Consider the following 1,445-nt stretch of genomic DNA (forward strand, 5'->3'; position numbering starts at 1 on the left):
ATCAATAATCAATCGATCAGTAGAAACGCTTCAGGCTTTGATTAATTGGTTAATAAGTAATTGAGTTCTGCATCTTACTGCTGCTTTTCCACTCAGAGCATCTTTCACAAGTTTCTGTCATTTTGTACAATTTCTGAATCAATTCAGACAAGTTTTGAGTTGCTTTGAACAATTTGAACTCCTTTCCATGGAACTGCAGCGAGCCGTCGTCAGGCTGATGCTTCATCACGTTCAGCTGCTGAGTGTCAGACTGAACGAACCGGAGGACGAACACGTTGGCTTCTGTTTCCTTTCAGTCAGACTGAAAACTAAAATCATTCAAAGCTGCAGCTCTGATAAACGGCGTTCTGTCCTGGTGTCTCTGGACCTTGGTACCAGAGGAGGAGAAAGTAAAGTCAGCGGGCATCAGAACCAACAGAACCATAAAAACCATAAAACAGATCACAGTGTAATGTCACATCAGTGGAGTGAAAACTGATTCCAAGGTGCTGTTAGAACAAACAGCTGATCCGGTTCTGCTCCGTTGGGTCGATTCTGCTCTGTCGGGTCGGTGCTTGGAGGTTCTGGGCCTGCAGTCGCTGCCGCCTCCTGTCCATCGCCTGCTGCTTCTTCAGCTCGATCTCTGCTGCCGAACATTTAGCTGCAGAGGAAAAACATCTGAAACCTCCCAGACCGAAACCAGAACCAGCACAGATCACAGTTCTGGACTAATGCAGTCACTTCGGAGGAGTTCTGAGTCGAGTTGGTCGCAGACAGTTTAGCTCATGTTGTTCGGCTGCAGAGGTTTGAGGACGAGGTTTTGTCATTTTGGACTGAATTAAATCATTCTGGACATTTTTGGCTTCATTTTTGAACCATTGTCATCATTCGGAGCAGCAGGGAACATTTGTAGAACGACGCTTTCTGTCTGATCACAAAGACGTTTCATACGATAGGAAAATAGATAACCTGGTTAAGTAGTTAAATATTAAGGTCACCACCCGACACTTCTAGTGATGATATACCTTTACCTGATTGACAGTTAACCTCTAACTAGTCCTCAGATCTCTAGAACTAGTTGCTAACCTTTATAACTAGTCCTCAGATGGTGATAAGTCAGTGTGGGGTTCAGATGTTTAACCTGCTCTTACCTTTGTAGTTGGTCGTCATGGAAACTGGGTTGATTGGCCTCTTAAAGGTGAAGTTTTCTTTGATGACGTGATGCTGCGACTGAACGCTGCTGAGAGACTTCGTCACTGCCGAGACAGACACAAGACCAGCAGCCAATGAGCCGCCAGCAGGATGACCAGCAGCCAATGAGCTGCCAGCAGGACGACCAGCAGCCAATGAGCCACCAGCAGGACGACCAGCAGCCAATGAGCCGCCAGCAGGACGACCAGCAGCCAATGAGCCACCAGCAGGACGACCAGCAGCCAATGAGCCGCCAGCAGGACGACCAGCAGCCA

At 47.4% G+C, this 1,445-nt stretch overlaps 1 protein-coding gene across 1 annotated transcript in view; it reads right to left on the bottom strand.

The window, feature by feature from the left end:
* Nucleotides 1–502: 502 nt before the first annotated feature.
* Nucleotides 503–1,445, bottom strand: part of LOC103375386 (uncharacterized) — a gene marked incomplete at its 3' end in the record, with an annotated part of 7,046 nt that continues 6,103 nt past the window's right edge. The window contains exons 7-8 of the mRNA XM_008305650.1: nt 1,131–1,227; nt 503–640 (exon numbers count right to left, since the gene is read on the bottom strand). Coding sequence (XP_008303872.1) covers nt 503–640; nt 1,131–1,227 — 235 coding nt within the window. The remainder of the gene's footprint in view (nt 641–1,130; nt 1,228–1,445) is intronic.

The sequence above is a fragment of the Stegastes partitus genome, unplaced genomic scaffold (genome assembly GCF_000690725.1).
Source record: "Stegastes partitus isolate 25-593 unplaced genomic scaffold, Stegastes_partitus-1.0.2 Scaffold2575, whole genome shotgun sequence".
In the NCBI taxonomy this organism is placed as follows: Eukaryota; Metazoa; Chordata; class Actinopteri; family Pomacentridae; genus Stegastes; species Stegastes partitus.